General features: G+C 29.5%; 1 protein-coding gene and 1 long non-coding RNA gene across 3 annotated transcripts; one reads left to right on the top strand and one right to left on the bottom strand.

Annotated features, from left to right (window-relative positions):
- Nucleotides 1-5,581: 5,581 nt before the first annotated feature.
- Nucleotides 5,582-7,968, bottom strand: LOC149061267 (uncharacterized). Its single transcript, XM_089215644.1, has 4 exons — nucleotides 7,880-7,968; nucleotides 7,362-7,699; nucleotides 6,397-7,287; nucleotides 5,582-6,342 (listed from the first exon to the last, which is right to left on the bottom strand). The coding sequence occupies exons 1-4, from the start codon at nucleotides 7,966-7,968 to the stop codon at nucleotides 5,582-5,584; spliced, it is 2,079 nt and encodes a 692-aa protein (XP_089071770.1).
- A 3,453-nt stretch (nucleotides 7,969-11,421) lies between these two features.
- Nucleotides 11,422-13,535, top strand: LOC149061266 (uncharacterized). 2 transcript variants are annotated; one of them, XR_016189636.1, is made up of 4 exons: nucleotides 11,422-12,033; nucleotides 12,125-12,267; nucleotides 12,773-13,004; nucleotides 13,292-13,535. It is a non-coding gene; the product is annotated as an uncharacterized LOC149061266 (long non-coding RNA). The 2 variants fall into 2 exon arrangements; XR_016189635.1 differs by having other exon boundaries at nucleotides 11,422-12,046.
- Nucleotides 13,536-15,276: the final 1,741 nt, after the last annotated feature.

Genomic DNA, 15,276 nt, shown 5'->3' with positions numbered 1-15,276 from the left:
GATGTTGTAACCGTATCGCAATGCCTAATGTATTTCCTAATTTTTAAAAATTTAAATTATCAATATCACAGAAAAAAGTAATAACAGTCGAAACATGCAACCACAGATATATAAAAAATACTATATATATAAAAAATGTTATATATCTGTGCATGCAACATGCTACAGATTTTAAATTACAATACGGTTACAACATCATGCCGGTGAGCCACCACTGCCAACTTCTTGTTGAACCTCCGGAAAAATGAAAACAAATCGATCAGCTGTTTGACTGTCGCTTCTATGTTCTATGATATAACTCAAATCCAAAAATGTATAATATGTTTATCTTAGATCATATGCGTATATTTTTTACACCCAAGATCTAAAAAATTAATACAAAACTTTAAATTACCATTAAATTTTCCTACTTTTGACAAAAACAAAAATAATTTTATCTAAAAGCAAATTTATTTATTTTTTTAGCGTTTGAAGTTATCACCAGCCATAAATTAATAAAGTATCATTCGACGATTTTCTTATATTATTATTCAAAAAATAGTAACAGTAGAATGTAGATACTTGGAATTTTAATTATTTGAATGATATTTGAAATTTCATATTTTTGTATTCTTTTATATTTTTATATTTTATACCTATTCTTTTATATTTTTTTATATAAGAGAAATTTTAAAAATATATTAGCACCAATTTTTTTCGTAAGTACCTATTTAGAATTTAAATTTTTACGAAATTGATCTAAATTTTCTAATTATTTTGTTTTTTAAAACTATAAAATGTTCAATTTTTATAGCTCGTTTGAAAATTTAAAATAAGGATTTTCATAAATAGTTCATTATGTAACTAAAAAAATCCATAAATAGTTATTTTTATAAATATTTTAAGTTCAAAACTGGACGAAACTTGATCGAAAATTGTGTACAACAAGTATAAATGTACCATCAACGTCTATAGGTTAGCCCTGGTGGGCGTATATCGATTCCGCCGATTTTATATCAACTCCGCCGGCTATTGATCCCGCCGGCTACTGTTTATAATATCTACACATCGATTCCACCGGACACTTTTCATCCCCCCCCCTTCACCATTGCATATTTATTTTAAAACGTATAGTCTAATTAGAAAGTTGCTAAGTTCACTTATTTAAAATACGTGTCCAAATATTATCAAAAGTAGTTACTGATATATATTTTAATTTTATACCTACATACAATTATTACTATCAGTTTATTCAATTTAGACATGTGACCAAATTTGTTCAAAAGTAGTAACATTTATATATTTTTATTTTGAACTATATAATTATTATAATTTTATAAAATTTAGATTATACATTTTATAATATATTCACATATTAATTAGATTATGCATTTTCATTTTGAATTATATAATTATTATAGTTTTATTCAATTTAGACATGTGATCAAAATTAGTTACATTTATACATTTTAAAATAGACATACAATTTTGGGATGAACAGTGTCCGGCGGAATCAATGTGTAGATATTATTAACAGTAGACGGCGGAATCAATATGTAGATTTTGTAAACAGTAGCCGGCGGAATCAATATAAACCTTTTTCCTAAGAAGGTAATTTCGGCGGAATCAATAAATCCCCAGCCCTGGTATATCCTGCAGGTACCTAGCCAAACACATAAAATATGTAAACTGTCAGGTATAAGTGAAGGCATAATATAGATACGCTCATTGTTGCGTAGATGTAGGTATAAGTACAGGGCTGAAGTTGGTCCGGCGAATCACCGTGTAAAATTCGGTGGTCCGCTACAATTTTAGGCCTTAAATCATGACCATGAGACTGCTGACTGAAAATGTGTGTTAAAAATTGAAAGTTAAAAAATGGAGTCCAAGACGTGTTGTACTTGCGTCTTGCACAAGCCATAGTATATGACTTTAGAAATGTAGCCAGTTGTAGCCTTGTAGGTGTTATTGATATTAAGTTTGCAAGTGGGCCGAATAATTCGATGGACTGAATTTTTCCAACCTGTCTCTGTATAAGTATTTGATAGTAGTATAGCCATACTGTAGGCGCCTACAAAAAATAGTCTACAACTCACAAAAGTACCATGGCAACAGCAATTATGAAAACTATTATGGACCCAAACACAAAAGTAGATTATGACACGCACTCTTTCGCCAGTGACACCCAAAACACGGTGAAGAACAACGATCGTCCATCACCCGGCGAACAGAACTATTCACGCAGCGACGTTGCAAAATGGACGAAAAAGTTTTTGGACGCTAAAACGCTCAAGCAGAGTACTGTAACGGTTTTCGGCGTGCCGCGGCTAGTGCGTCCGCCGTTTCATGAATACTATTCTGTAAGCAGATATTACGGACCAGCAAAATTCATTCCGCTCATCTATAGAGCAGAAGAAATGTTTCCAAGCTCTGAAGGTATTCCGCAGATTTAAAACCCAAACGCCACTATAGGCTGCACCTATCTACCACACAGCACACGCCCCATATAATATTATAAAAGTAAATCAATTACTGTATAAAACATGTTAATATATGTAATATAAATGTACATGCATTATTTATTGATTAGTTTCTGTTGAGAATCTTAGATACAGCCTACAAGTACCGATAAAATATCTTAAGTAGATCTGCAGTAGATGCCTATAATATGTGTTTTTAGTTTTTAAAATACTCAAATATAAAAGTAATTGTTATAACTTATAAGTTATAGTGACTGCTGACAGTAAGCTAGGTCAGGGTCTGAAATTTATTTTTCATCTGCTATTGTAAAAATATGTTAGGAGCCTTGTATTAAATTTTAAAATCTTAGATATAAAACGAAAATACTTTAAGAATTTCTATCTAAGATAATTTGAACATTGCCGTAATTTTTACGCATTAAGTCAAAATTTGAATTTTAAATGCTTATAAAAAAAAAATCGTGCCTATGTATTTTTAATATTTTTCAACTGCTATTGTTACAATGTGTTAGGAGCCTTGTATTTATTTTCAAATCTTTGATCTAAAAAAAAAAAACTTTTATGAATTTCTATCTAAGGTAATTTGAAAATTGCCTTAATTTTTACGTATTAAGTCAATATTTGAACTTCAAATGCTAATAAAAAAAAATTGTGCCTATGTATTTTTATAATTTTTTAATCACTATAAGAATAACTTATGAGGAACTTTGTATTAAATTTTAAAGTATTTTGATAGGAACAAACAAATTTTATTGACACTTCAAAAGAAAATATTCAGAAAAATTGAAAATTTCCGTTGTCTATAAATATCTCAAAAAAAGTCGGTTTATTTTAGAGTTTAAAATAATATTTTAAGTAGGTTAGGTAAGTCTTATTACTAAAGAACATCTTAATAATATATTATGATACTATTGAGTATACCTAATGTAAAAATCTATTAACACACAATTACAATCGCAAATAGATCTGTTCTTTTTACTGTACACCTATTATCCACAAACAAGTTTAAATAATAGTTAATATTATAAATTAAATTAATTAATCATTGAACACAGCTAGGTTTTTTATTAAATACTCATAAAATGATTTGAAAAATAAGAACAATTTACAATTAACAATTCCAGGTACTAAATAGTCCAATCCGTTGCCGAGATATAGAGAAAATTAATAATATAATAAAAAGTGTTTGTGTTCTTCACAATTTCGTTAGAAAAAGAGATAAAGAGAAGGTATACATGAAGGTATGCATGCTAACCGCATTTCACAACATGACGAAAATGTCACAGGCGGAGTCGCAGTCTTACCTTTACAAAACGATAATAATATTCCAAATATCGTAATAAATAGTTGTTCTTCCACAAACGATATAAGAAATTATTTAGCATCCTACTTTATCACCCCTCAAGCGTCTCTTCCTTGGCAGTGGAAATATTGTATTTGATATTGTATAATAATATATTTTATTAATGATTTATAATATTTTACATTACTTATTATTATTTTTTTTTTATATTAAATTGTTTTTGTTATTACACGCTTTTTTTTTAAATATAGAATAAGTACGATACAATAATATAGTTCGTATCGTTCAGACGTACCAAATACGAATAATAATAGAACGATAAGAGCAATTCACAATTAATGTCATTTTGAAATAAGACTATTTTTATAATGGTTCATGATAGTATAATATTGTAGATAATTTATAACTTGAAAAAAATAAACACGCGTTTAAATTATTAATATGAATCGTATATAATTAAATAGTTGAACTAAAAATAAAAATAATAGATTAGCCCGAATTAAACATATAGAGTAAAGGTATATATTGTATATATATATATATATATTGCCTATAGAGTATAGGTATTATATAATAATTAAAAATTATAATTAATATTAATATAATATACATAATATATGTAATTATATAACCATTATTAACTATATTTTCATTCAATTAAACATTTTTTTTTACCTGGCAAGTCCATTTCCTTCCCGACTTCCATCCAGCCCTTCTCCGCAACATCTTTACGGGAATATTGAGGCAAAGTGTAATTATAAAGTTCTGGCCTTTTTTCAACTTCGCCCACAAACTTTATATTGAAAGCGTGTTCAGCCATAGTTGTTTAATTCAAAAACTGGTTAACACTCGAAAACATTTGTATAATAATATAATATTCGGGAGACGCAGGCGACGCAGACGACGGGCGACCTTCCTTGCAAGTCGCGAGAGACTGGTAGAATACGCGTAGGATACGCGTCGTTTGGGAGTAGCGTCGTTTGTGTCTTTCAAAGTTTCAAGTACTAAATATAGGAAGTGATTTACAAGATACTCGAGTATCCGTCGCGTCGTCTAGGAATTGCCTCGCGTGAAGAAGGCCTTAGCATTAAAAATTAAAAATACTTATAAATTATAAAAACAATTAAAAATATGACACAACAGTTAACAAGCGCCAATTGTAAATACAATACATTTATTAAATTTATCATTGCGCACAGCTAGGTTTTTTATTAAATACTCATAGAATGATTTAAAAAATAAGAACAATTTAGTCTATAAAAATTAAAAATTCTTATAAATCATTAAAACAATCAGCATTACAACTAACATTGACCAGATTACTGAATTAAAAAAAAAATATTTTACCTTTTCATTCAAAACTTTTGATATGTACAAGACCACCAAAGAAAAAATAAAAAATTAAGACAACTTTAGTCAACCTTTAAAAATACATTTTAGTAATAAAAACAATCAGTCGTCCATTTACTTTGTTGACCAGATTACTTAAACAAATTAGAACTTATTTCCTACTAACCTTATACTTATAAACTACTTTAAGTTTGTTTTGGCATGGTTTGCAAATAAATAGAAATGATTCTCCTACACCTAAATGGCTAAATCACAGAATTCATCTTTGGTTAAACATTTCAAATGGTACATATGGGAACAAAAAGTACAATCAACACCTTTTGATATTTCACTTAAGTTTTTTCCACAGCTAAAACATAGTCCTACTGTAACATAAGTGTTATTACATCATTAACACTCTCATCATCATCAACATTAAGTAACACAACATTTTTATGGCTATCAATTTGTTCAACTAATGCTCCACTAGTTATAGTTTCAGTTGGTATTTTTTTTTAATGATTTTTTCAGGAAATATATTTCTCGCAACCTTTAACTTTTCGACACGAGTTGGTTGTTTTTTAAGAGTTTTTCCAGTTAAACTACTCTTCTTCAACCTATTTTCAATTCTATATTTTTTTCTGTCTTCTTTTTCCATCTCAATCTTTTTTTTATTTTCTGCTTTAGTCTGTTGTATATTCTGCCAACTTTCTGATGATATAACATACGGTATTCTTTCAGTAGAACGTTTAGGAGTAACTGGCCAAACAAGACATGATTGTAGAGGAGATATTTTAAATATATTTTTATTTATAGTTCTTGGTGTCTCTAAAGTTCTCTCTATTTCCATTTCATCTTGGATATTCTGATTTTCACTAATAATGTTTAAGAACAAATTTGGGGTTTCTTCTACGCTCTTAGTCATCTCCTCTTGATTAGTTTTCTTTTCTAATATCATATCTTCAACTACATCACTACTATCCCAAAAGCTTTTATTAATTTCTTCAGGAACTAAAATTACATTATCTTCATTAATTTCTCCAGGAACTAAAATTACATTATCGTCATCAATTTCTTTGAATGAATTATTTGTACAGACTTTTGTAGTACAGTTCTCATTATCATTTAAAACATTATCAGTACAACCACTTAACAATTTGTAAATCTTATTTATAACATGCATTTCATTTGAATCAGAATATTGTTCATTAACATTATTAATATTTTTTAATTTCTCAGCATAAGTAGGACCTACAATATCACAAAACTATTCAAGGCCTATAGAATTAGGTATTTGAAAACTACTTCCTTCGTCAATATTTTCCTTTAATTGTTTTTTTCCAAGACATTTTTTTAAATCAATGGAATCTGGATTCCATGGATATAAACCGCAGGCTTTGAAACCATTAATTAGTGTTTCTGGTTTAATGAATTCATCAATAACTTTTTTCAAAATAGGAGCAAAGTCCTTTTTAGTGACAGCTGAACATAAACCATTTTCGTTTCTCCATTCAGACACACCTCTTTTCCAGCCAGATTTTAGTGGTCGAAAGGAAGCCACATCAGCTGGTTGCAAAATTCGGGTGGAGTTTGGATACAGTGCAATTAAAATTATACTTAAATTGGAACATAGTTCACTTAATTGAAATGTAAGATGGTTTTTATGCCCATCGACAAATAATATAACAGGAAGTTTTATTCTTTTTTCAATCAAAAATTGATGAAATATATTGGCTATGTACTCATAAAATACTTCTGATTTCATCCATCCTGAATCAGAATGACCAATTCCCCACTGGGGAGGCACAGATTTTAAAATATCTTGAGGAATTCTCTGGTAATTATAAATAATCATAGGATGACACATAGAACCTGCAGCATTGAATGAGAACATAACAGTAATATTTTCTTTAGAATTACCAATAGCTACCTCATATATGTCTTTTACTCCTCTTGGAGCTAGAACAGTTTTATTCTTGGGACATAATGAAAAGCCAGTTTCATCTCCATTAAACACTCTAGTTAGATCTTCTAATATTTCATTCAAACCATTTTCTTCTAAATATAGATGGACTTCAGAAAACCATTTTTTGATATCTGTTTCACTGATACATGCACTCGCTGATGTGACATGTTCACTAGTACGTACAGAAATTGATGGATGTCTTCGCATAAATGCTTTGTACCATCCAAAGCCTACAAAACAACATACATATACCTAAGTATTCTATATGTGTATATCAACCTAACATTTTATATTGTTAAAATACCTGGCAAATTATTTTTAAAAGGATTTTGTCTTTTGTTAATTTCCAGCAATTTCTGAACACTATTTAATAAGTCTTCCTTTCGCCTTGGAAAGCCTCTCCTACAACTATCAATAATCCAAGTTTGTAATAAATCTTCTTCATCTTGAGTTAGTACTGTTGGTGGTCCGCATGTAATTTTCAAATTTGGATTTTTAAGTCTATGTTGTAAAGTAGATCTTGGTATACCATATTTTTGAGCAGCTGCTTTTTTACTTAATCCACCATTTATAAATGCATCTATCACTGCATCTATATTGGATTGAGAAAAATTTTCCCTCTTTCTCAAAATGTCGAGATAACTAAAATAAATATAATATTCATTAACTTTTTAGTAGGTATGTAAAATTGAATACAAATTTAAGTAAATTCAATTTTAAATTATTTAATTTAAAAAATGTTTTGAAGTGCCAATAACTAAATTTTAAATTTATAAGTATTTATATGCTGTAATGTACAACCGAGTGACATACACGACGTACCCGCCTTTTTTTAATTGAGGTAAGTATAAGTCACCTGATTCTGGACGCATAGGATCCAAGTAAAACACACAGCCCAAAATGAAGTCCATAATAAATAAATTCCAATGATTACCTTCAGGATTGATAGGTAAAAATAACACACAGTATTTAGTCCAATCAAATTTAGGTAATCCAACTTTGGTACTACACCAAATTGTATTGCTTACTTTTAACTTAAAATTTCAATTCTGTTTAAAATGCACGATTTCAATATAATTGATATTAATATGTGGGGATAGCCACATTATATTATAACATTTAAAAAAAAGTTTTTACGTTCTACATTAATAAACTAAAAAAAAGGAAGTACCTATATAAAAATATAACAGGTACATTTACAAATGTACAGTTATCAAAAACATTTGTTGGTTGGTGAATATTGTATTTGGATAACATTGTCATAGTCAATTTTCAAATAAAGTCAAAGTCAATTAAATGTGTTTTTGGTTGTCTATACCTACTTCTAATGTGGTCATCGCCACTTATTAATATAATTTATAAATTATATTGAAATTGAACGTTTTAAAAATAAATGAAATTTTAAGTTTAAAAAAAGCGATTTGTATTTGGGGATTAAAAATACCTGGGAGTCCCAGGCTGGGACTAAACGTTTCATGGGTAGCTAAATAAATACACGAATAATATACTAAGGTATATTATTATTTATTAGTATATGGTATTTTCCGTGAAATAAGTATACTAGTATACATAATTATTCATGTGTGCCAAATGTCCTATTCTAATAATAGACGGGGACGAAATGTCCGTGGACCATAGACATTTAAGAAATAATATATTCTTAATATGTCTATGCCATGGACTCGTTTTTTTTTACGGGGATGAAACGGTGTGTGCGACATGTCCTCCTTTTACCGTGCTATACTGCCTATACCAGAGGTATTCAAACTGTGCGTCGCGGGAGTTGTCGAAGGAAGCCACGTCATAAAATTGAAAACCAATAAATATTTTAAAATATTTTTAATATAAATTATTTTTAATTAATAAAATATTTTTACGAAAAACGTTTATTATTATCATTGAGGCACACCGTTTGGGAAACATTGAATTTTATTGTCTACACTGTCTACAGGCTACTCTCTATAACAATCATTCACTAAATATAGCTTTAATTGGTCGCGTAAGTCGCGATAGCGATAGCGATACTATCGACTGCCATCATTAAATTATCAGTGCGTATGTCGTGTTTGGCAGTATTAGTCGCGAGTTGTGTTTATCCATTGACTATTAACGTGTTTACGTGTACACAAGTGATAGTTTTCTCGTGTTAGTTAAGTTTTAGAGTTGTATCAGGATGGATAAATTTTTGAACAGACCTAAACGTGATAATCCGGAATTTTGATAGTTCTAATACTATAAGAAAATCAAAACACCGTAAATATGATGAGAGTTACATGGATATTATGGTTTTACGTATACGGTAGTGGAGAATAAAGAACGTCCACAGTGTGTTATTTGTTTCAAAGTGATGGCTGTTGAAAGCATGCTCTCTAATAAAATGAAACGTCATTTGGAAACGGTACATGAAACTTTGAAAAACAAACCACGTACATATTTTGAGTCAAAATTAAAAGCAATGCGTGAACAAAAGACAACCTTTGCCAAGCATGCTAAGATCCCTTCTAAGGCTCTGCTTGCATCTTACAAAGTTGCTTATCAGGTCGCTAAATGTAAAAAACCACACACTATCGCAGAACAGCTCATTTTACCGGCAGCAATGGATATGGTATTAATTATGCTTGGGGAGGCTGCTGCCAAGCAATTAATGAACATACCATTATCAGATACTACTATTAGTCGCAGAATACTTGATTTGGCTGAAGATATTAACGATCAGTTGATAGATAAATTAAAAGGCAAGGATTTTTCTCTACAACTGGTCGAAGCCACTGATAATAATAATGATGGCCACCTAATCTGTTACGTGAGGTTTATAGATGGTGGCGTTTTTCACGAAGATCTTCTTTTTTACCGAATTAAAAGTCAAGCTAGAGCAGTAGATTTGTTTCAAATGCTCGATTTTTTCATAATGGAAAATAATTTAATGTGGGAAATGTGCTGTGGTATTTGTACTGATGGAGCTCGTTCGATGTCAGGATATTACAACGGACTTCAAGCCCTCATTAAAAGAAAAGCCCCATTTGCTGTATACTCATTGTACAATTCACAGAGAAGCTCTCGCTTCAAAATCTATCAGCCCATCTCTTGATGAGGTATTGCAATCAACTATTAAAATCGTTAACTTCATCAAAACTCGTCCGTTGAAATCCATATGTTTCGAACAAATGTGTGTTGATATGGGAGCTGAGCACACTTCCTTACTTTACTATTGCAATTCTCGATGGCTTTCACGTGGAAATGTAGTGGCAAGAGTATTCGAACTTAGAAAAGAACTTCATATTTTTCTTTTAGACCACCATGAATACCACAACAAATTTGAAGACACTGATTTTCTTACAAAACTGTCATATCTTTTCGATATTTTTTCAAAGCTTAATATATTAAATAAATCGTTACAAGGAAATGAAACCCACATTTTTTAGCTTCTTGATAAAATTACGGCTTTCCAAAGAAAATTAGTTTTATGGAAGACTAAAATAGAAGACAACGCTTTTAATGATTGCTTTCCTATGCTCCATACATTTCTAAAAGAAAATGATATGAACTTGAATGACTTCGTCAAAAATGAGTTCATTGACCACTTATCTAACCTCAAAATTAATTTCGAACACTATTTTCCACAAAATACTCAACAACAAAGTTGGATCAAAGATCCCTTCAGTGCTGTCTTCCAACAAATTTGTCATCTATTGAACAAGAACAGTGGATCGATGTAACATCAGATTCCACAATGAAGACCATGTTCGGATCATCGTCGTTAACACAATTTTGGACGCATGTGAAACTAAAATACACCGAATTGGCCACCAAAGCTTTGAAAAATGTAACACCTTTTGCAACTTCGTACCTCTGTGAGACCGGGTTTTCTGCGTTAGCTGTAATTAAAACAAAATATCGATCAAAAGTGAACGTTGAGAAGGAGATGAGAATAGCTATTTCCAAACTTGAGCCACGGTTTGAACATATTATGAAGCATAAGCAAGCGCATCAATCTCACTAATAATCTAGTAATAAGTAATATTGATTATTTAATATTATTGAGTTATATTTCCTAAGACTAAACATAAAATATTTTGTTATATTTTTTTTTTACAATAACTACTTATTTATAATTTTTTTGATATATGTAATATGGTAAATAAATAATTAGTATAAAATATAAATTACATTCATATAAACATTGATTTCTTTGTCATTTTTAATTTGGGTGGGAGCCGTCAACATTTTGTGAAGACTCAAAGGAGCCTTGGGATGAAAAAGTTTGAATACGTCTGGCCTATACTATACATCTAAGTATCCAACCACTGCCAATATATTATTTTCTAATATGTTCAGAACTTATATAGGCGATCCGATGTACACATTCTTATCAAAGACTGACTAGGTCATTAATATTATTGTTTATGTTGATTAATGAACAATGACTTGACGCGTCCCGCGTAATAGCCGTTTGAATTCAAACGGCCTTTGCGCGGAAACCCGCGCCGTCTATTCTCTCTGTCAACCGCCAATCGACGACGGCCGACACCAACACGCGATAAGCGCGCCTGGAAATGTCGACCGCCGGTACCGCGAACCGGCTTGTAGCAAGTTTTTAGTTTTACGACCGCGCTTGAGTGACAAACACCACGCACCGATCGTCCTCGCCCGTGTCGTACCCTCCCCGTGCAATCGTGCTCTCTATTGTGTGCTTTTTGTTTTTTTTTTACTTTACTTCCTCATCACACATATTTTTTTTGTTTTTTGTTGTTAAAATAAAAACAACCACCGCACATCTGCGATCAAAAACGAAAGTGTTTTTTTTTTGTTAACACACCACCATAATTATCTTTGTGGGATCCGTCCAGGACTGCCACAGACTATAGTCTTAGTAGTCTTTATAGACATTAAACTTAGCAGTTTAATGGTTTAGTCTTAATGTTAATACTCAGAAACTTACTCAATAATGAATTATTACTCACGGTACACTTAAGAAAGTAAATATCTGAGGTCTCTAAAATTTTAAATGTTTGTTAAACGTCACTTAATAGTTTAAGTTAACTTACTGTTGTCTGTTACTGTTTTTAGTTCACACAATGTATTATATCATGGTTCTCAAAACTGAAATATATGATGTACCACCTACTAGGAATTAGGAAGTCCAGCCAATGAATTGACAATTTTTCAGATGATGATTTTCTTAAAGGCAATTCTACACTTCTACAGACAAAGTATACATTTTAAAGATTCTAATTCAAGTTATAAAAACATTAATATTAAAGTGAATTCTAAAATTAAAAGCTAAAAATGTTATTGTGGGAACCTTAGAGAATTTTATTGATATTTTAATTTAAAAATGAGTTATTTGTATGTTCATATTATTATATTGTCTGATATTATGTGATACAGTTTTAGTATGGTATATTTAAATGTGTGCATGAATTGATATTTGTGTCCAAAATTCTCAGCCCGTTTAGTCATGATAAATAAATAACAAAGTAAAATATATGTTACAAATTTTAAATACCCATAATTTCATTTAAAATTAAAATATAAATAAATATTTACTTGTAAAATATTTTTTCTTTCAATTTTGATTCTATGTTAATTCTAATATTAAAGCTAACATTACAAAATTGGATCTGCTGTTCGAAAATTTGGTTGTTATGTTTATCTTAGGTCTGAGAGAAAATATATGGTGCTTTGAAATATTTTTAACAAACTTTTAATTTGTAGGTGTTAAAATTTTGTTGAACCAGTATCCAGTTTTAATAGTACAGACAGTTGAACATATTAATTAAATTGTAAAGAAACACTTAACAAGTATTAAAAATTCAATATTCTGACGATAGAACATTCCGAGTTTCACTCTCGTTAGCGGTTGTTAACTACTAGCCAATCACAGCGCCCTATCATCAGAGGCTGCACAGTTTTTCCAAACTTATTTGGAATATAGTATAATAATATAGTAAGTATAGTGATATAATTATTATTTATGACCAAAATAACCTATGACATAGAAAAATAATACAAGTTCACACTGTACCTAATATATTATGCATACAACTACACATATATTAACTATGTCAGTATGCCATATTGGAAAGATACTGTTTGTCATCCAAGGTGTTATCAAAATAAATCAATAACACATAATTTGTGGTAGTTGAGTCACACATATGTTCTATATGGTTACATTTAAAATATATTTACAAGAATTACAATTAAATTCATTTGTTTCTTTGTTGTAAATAGCAAAGAAGGGGTTCCAAGTTCCAGATAGACCAAGATATCAATGTATAACATGGACACTCAATTAAGTTTTCTTCAGTTCATTTGTATATTTCATCTTTGTCAATTTCAGATGGATGACATACTGAGTGATATTACTGGATAACCATTTGATCATTTTTGAAATTAATTATGATTGTCAGGAATGAAGTATAGACATTAAATTATTGTTAAGATTGTATGAAACAAATGTGTTTATTAACATGTTATAAATTAAAACTAAATTGAGTTGTGCATTTATTTAATATTGCAATAAATTTATGCATTCAACAGTTATAAAATATATTGGTTTAAATTTATAAAAAATATAAAATAATTTATTTTTATTTAGAATTAAGCTCACCAGAAACTTAGGTCTTAAGTATTGAAAGTATTATAGGATATTTCAAATATACATGATGTTTTAAATGTCTAACTACATAAATCTGACTCTTTAGTATAATGTGCAAACATTTCTATTTTCTATCTAATAATTTGTCTTAAATAAAACTAAATAAGATTTTATATTTAATTTATAATTAATACAACTAATAACTTATCTACCGATAGGTACTACCTTGAATATTCAAATTAAAAATGTTCTTGAGAACTTTGCATGTCAATAGAGATTTGGTTACCAGCTTATTTGTTTTACATTATTAAACATACCATAAATTATTATATTTGTATAAAGGTGTATAAATTATATTTATATGTTTATATAATAGTTTAATGGAATTAATTATGAATGTTATGATGTTAGAAATGTAAAATTTTTTAGTTGTATGCAAGAGACTTTTACAGTATCACACGATGAACATCTTAATATGTTATTGTAATACACAGTACTTTAATAAAATAAAAAATCAATTGTGTTTAAAAATTATTTCTAAATATATTTATAACACAGAAACATATATTATAGGTACTTAGGTACATATTATAGTATCTTTATAGGTATGTATAATGATTTATTTACATTATTTATTCAAAAAATATATTTTTGTATGGTCCTTTATTTAACTTTGATAATTTAACCTGTACATTGGCGTGCACAGACACAGCTTGCAGGTGGTGCATTCCTATTTTACAATTAATCACTATATTCGCTACTATTTTTGCCACCATCCAAAATGTTTACCTATCCACAATAATAGAAATGCTTGGCATGGTCTATAAATGCAGATGTACCTAGCAAGCCTATAGATACCTTTTATTATAATATGTTCATGCCTATTGCTTATGATAATTGATAACTATTAAGAAAACAAATTTTAGATATAATTTTTGATTGATTAATTACAAAAGATATACTAAGTAACATACTTGAATAAAAAAATAGTTTTCAAGTTTCAGCAGGTTAGGTTAGGTCCCCGCGCATGCACAATATGATAAATAATTGTCCGGGACTGATAAGATTGTTATCAACAATCCCGATTTTTCCGGGTCTCTATCCACGGCCTTTATTTACTGTCTGGTCGTCTGGTGTCTCTATTAGACCATAGAGTAAGATAGAGGCGGCTATCCGAGTTTCAGTTGATCATTGAACTATAATGATAACTGGAATGCTCACCAAGCAGTGTTGCCCGAAACGGAATGTTAGAACGAGATGGGACATACTAATGGTGTTACTATCTTTGTCTTACGCATTGCGCTAATATCTTAAATTAATTTACCACGATCCGCGATATTATTTTAGACTTAAGTTTGGTTCTTAAAATTTGGTATCTTTATATTTTATTTTTTAAATTCCACAAAATATTTATGATTAAACTGATAGAATATAAATAATTATAATTTATAATTTATAATACCTTTAACAAGTATTGAAACATGCTTTTCTTGTGGACTTCTACATTTGTCATATAAATGTAGAGGAAGTTGCGAGGAATTGTATGTTAAATGTTGGGAATAAAATATTAAGTTTTAAATTTAAAGTTAGAAGGTTTTAATTCATAACTATAAGCATA

This window comes from Diuraphis noxia, unplaced genomic scaffold (assembly GCF_037042655.1).
Source record: "Diuraphis noxia isolate RWA-SAM2 unplaced genomic scaffold, SU_Dnox_SAM2 contig0001, whole genome shotgun sequence".
Taxonomy (NCBI): Eukaryota; Metazoa; Arthropoda; class Insecta; order Hemiptera; family Aphididae; genus Diuraphis; species Diuraphis noxia.
This window is presented reverse-complemented; position numbering and strand designations above follow the sequence as displayed.

What these genes read in the sequence shown, in the direction of transcription:
- LOC149061267 (XM_089215644.1), bottom strand. Translation starts at nt 7,968, where the DNA reads ATGGACTTCATTTTGGGCTGTGTGTTTTACTTGGATCCTATGCGTCCA. An exon ending in TTTTAAAAATAATTTGCCAG is followed by an intron (nt 7,288 to 7,361) that starts GTATTTTAACAA and finishes GTTGTTTTGTAG; the next exon opens with GCTTTGGATGGTACAAAGCA. An exon ending in GGAAAATATTGACGAAGGAA is followed by an intron (nt 6,343 to 6,396) that starts GTAGTTTTCAAA and finishes GTGATATTGTAG; the next exon opens with GTCCTACTTATGCTGAGAAA.